The 2941-nt window shown below is 37.4% G+C and overlaps 1 protein-coding gene and 1 long non-coding RNA gene across 3 annotated transcripts in view; one reads left to right on the top strand and one right to left on the bottom strand.

Moving 5' to 3' along the window:
- The window catches only part of LOC116701683 (trypsin), a 4437-nt gene that overhangs the window by 984 nt on the left and 512 nt on the right, over positions 1 to 2941 (top strand). The window contains exons 3-4 of the mRNA XM_032535544.1: positions 996 to 1249; positions 2191 to 2327. Of these exons, the coding sequence (XP_032391435.1) occupies positions 996 to 1249; positions 2191 to 2327 (391 nt within the window). The remainder of the gene's footprint in view (positions 1 to 995; positions 1250 to 2190; positions 2328 to 2941) is intronic.
- The window catches only part of LOC116701706 (uncharacterized), a 5211-nt gene continuing 2744 nt past the window's right edge, over positions 475 to 2941 (bottom strand). The window contains exon 3 of one of the 2 annotated variants that reach the window (XR_004334987.1): positions 475 to 1267. This is a non-coding gene — a long non-coding RNA (uncharacterized LOC116701706). Of the gene's footprint in view, positions 1268 to 2243; positions 2338 to 2941 lie in introns of those variants that run through there. The other variant, XR_004334986.1, reaches the window with a different exon arrangement.

Raw genomic sequence — 2941 nt, 5'->3', positions numbered from 1 at the left:
TTTTATGAGAGAAAAAAAATATTTGAGTGAAAAGGTTTTCATACCAATAGCAAAAAAAGAATATTTGAGACTTAAAAAGTTTAAATATATATAAATATATACATATATACATATATATTTATTTAAATATATTATTTCTGTGAAAAAAATCTTTCTCAAAATACTTTTTTAAACTCCAAAATATATATTTTTTGCTGTCAGTGTGAAAAAATGTCTCAAATTTTTTTTCTCATAAAATGCTTTTTTGTTATCATTGTGCCAACTTTTTTTCTCAATTTTTTTTCTTCTCTCAGATCATTTATTTTCTCACATGTAATAAAGAAACAAATCTAGCTCCATATAGACCAAGCTAAACACACTTCCAGTAAAAGTAAAAAACAGAAGTTTGCCTTTTAAGTTTTTTTACTGTAAGCAATTGTAAAACTGTGAAGAAGAGAAGATACTAAATGGAATGTAAAATGGGTTAGTCCAATATCAAGGAAAATATAGATTAACTTTTAATTACTTCCTTGTCCCTCATGCCAGGAAGAAACAACATATCGCCATTAAAATATCAGCATTTAGTCCACTAGGAAGTACAGTACAACAGTAGTTAATTTAGTAAAATTATATACACGCATAGACACATAGTCCACAAGATTACAAATAAAGAGTAAAGTACATAACACTTAGCCCAACTGCAATTAACAATTAATTATTATTTTAGCAACACATTAGCCTCAGACAGCTAGTATTATGGCTAGCTTGGTTAGCAGTAAGTCAATACCAACTGCATTAATAAAATAAATTAACATTTTGCATGGAATTTCAATGGAATCCAACTAATGTGAGCAACCCCCCCCCCACACACACACACAGTATAATTGCAAATGTAATCTTCTTTTATGCTTTGTAATGACACCACTGAATCAGGTTATTAACTTCATGTTCATATAATATGATACTCTATGCAGATTTTTTTAAGAAAACAGACTGAGCTTTCATACTTCCACCAGTCGTATCCAGGTCCGTCTTGGCGAGCACAACATTGCTGTGAATGAGGGCACTGAGCAGTGGATTGATGGTGCCAAGATGATCACGCACCCCCAGTACAACAGCTACAACCTGGACAACGACATCATGCTGATCAAACTGAGCCGCCCCGCCACCCTCAACAGCAACGTTCAGACCGTGGCCCTGCCCTCCCGCTGTCCCGAGGCCGACGAGAACTGCCTGGTGTCTGGTTGGGGCAATACCTCCGCCAACGGAAGTAAGTCATGTCTGGAAGCTGAGAGAGTAAGGAGGGGAGAGAAGGAGGTGTAGTTTGACTCATGCAGCATGGCGTTAAAACTCAAAGAACTGTTCAACAGCAGCAACCCTGCACAGCCTAACCATGTCACTGTGTGTCACCAAACTATAGAAGGTGGATAGATAGACAAAAGCTGGGTACAAGTGCAGCAAAAAAAGCATGATGATAGTGGCAGGGTAGGGTCAATCCACTATTTTACAGGTAAGTTTTGTGTACTCCTCATGAATAATATTTTTTAACCGTAACTAATGAGAATTTTTCAAAGTATGAAAAAGTGACCCTGACAATAACATCAGAAATATTTGGCTTGCGGTTGAGATGAGAATTTTTAATTAAATGCTTGCATTACTGGAGGTGTTAGGTGTGACAGAAGTGGGGTATTTAGGAGGTTTTGTTCTTTCCAAGTCCCCCGACTTTATGGAAGTTCAGTACTGAAAAGCTGGAGTGCCCCTTAATGCATACATATCACACACTTTGTGTTAACTGAGGCCCAGGATACTGTATGTTTTGCAATCATGCACTGTGACATGCAGCTCTAGGTCTCATCATTTAGGGCTGCAACCAATTATTTTATTTACTGTTTAGTGTCGATATTTTTTTGTTTAATCAATTAATTGTTCCGTCCATAAAATGCAATATGACATATTTATAACCACTTCTTTCGTTTGACTAGTGATTTTAAACCCAAATGTGTTGAGTTTACAATGAAATAAAACAGGAAAGTAGCAAATCTTAAAGGATTAAATAGAAAAATAGGAAGCAATTCATTTTCCCATCGACAAATAAATTTATCAACTCACTGCGTTACTCTTATCAGTAACACTACATTTTTTCCCTGTTATACAGATTAAATGTAGTAGTTACATAATGGTTTGGTACAGTAATGCCTTCCCGCTCCACAGGCAACTTTCCTGACAGGCTGCAGTGTCTGCGGCAGCCCATCATCGATGACAGGATCTGCAGGAATGCCTACCCCCACCTCTTCACTGAGAACATGGTTTGCTCCGGATTCATGCAAGGCGGTGCCAGCAGCTGCCAAGTGAGTTGAACTAAACCACAGTGAACACACAGGGAAGTCAGGTGGTGCATGAGTGTGCATCTCTTTCAGCAGTACACAGAGTCTGTCGCTCGTTACCGTGCTGAGCACACACAAGGACATTATAGCACTTATTTTTCACTATAATGCAAATCTTGCATTTAGCGACTCTAAAATCCTATAATTAGAAATAGAAATACATTTTCAGTGTACCCACTTTTTTATATTGCCACTGCTGTGTCTGCCTGATTGACTGCTGGAAGATGATGAAACAGTATAGCAAAAGATACATGTTAACCCTCTGAACATGTTTCCTCTTGTATTTTTAAATGGTATGTAATCAATTCTGATTTTAATGAAGCTGTCAACATAGTGCTTTTATCATACCACATAGGTGATACTAGTACATATTTTTCCACACTCTTCTGGCTACACTTAAAGCTGAAACAGGGTTGGATCTTTACTCAGAGAGCAACTGTTACCTATTGTTATAGTTACAGTGCACCCTATGACGACAGAACGTACCATGTTTTTACTATTACCTCTTACAGTGACAGACTCAGACTCTGACACAATGAGACCACACGTGTGCACACACACACACACACACACACACA

Source organism: Etheostoma spectabile, chromosome 14 (genome assembly GCF_008692095.1).
Source record: "Etheostoma spectabile isolate EspeVRDwgs_2016 chromosome 14, UIUC_Espe_1.0, whole genome shotgun sequence".
Taxonomy (NCBI): domain Eukaryota; kingdom Metazoa; phylum Chordata; class Actinopteri; order Perciformes; family Percidae; genus Etheostoma; species Etheostoma spectabile.
This window is presented reverse-complemented; position numbering and strand designations above follow the sequence as displayed.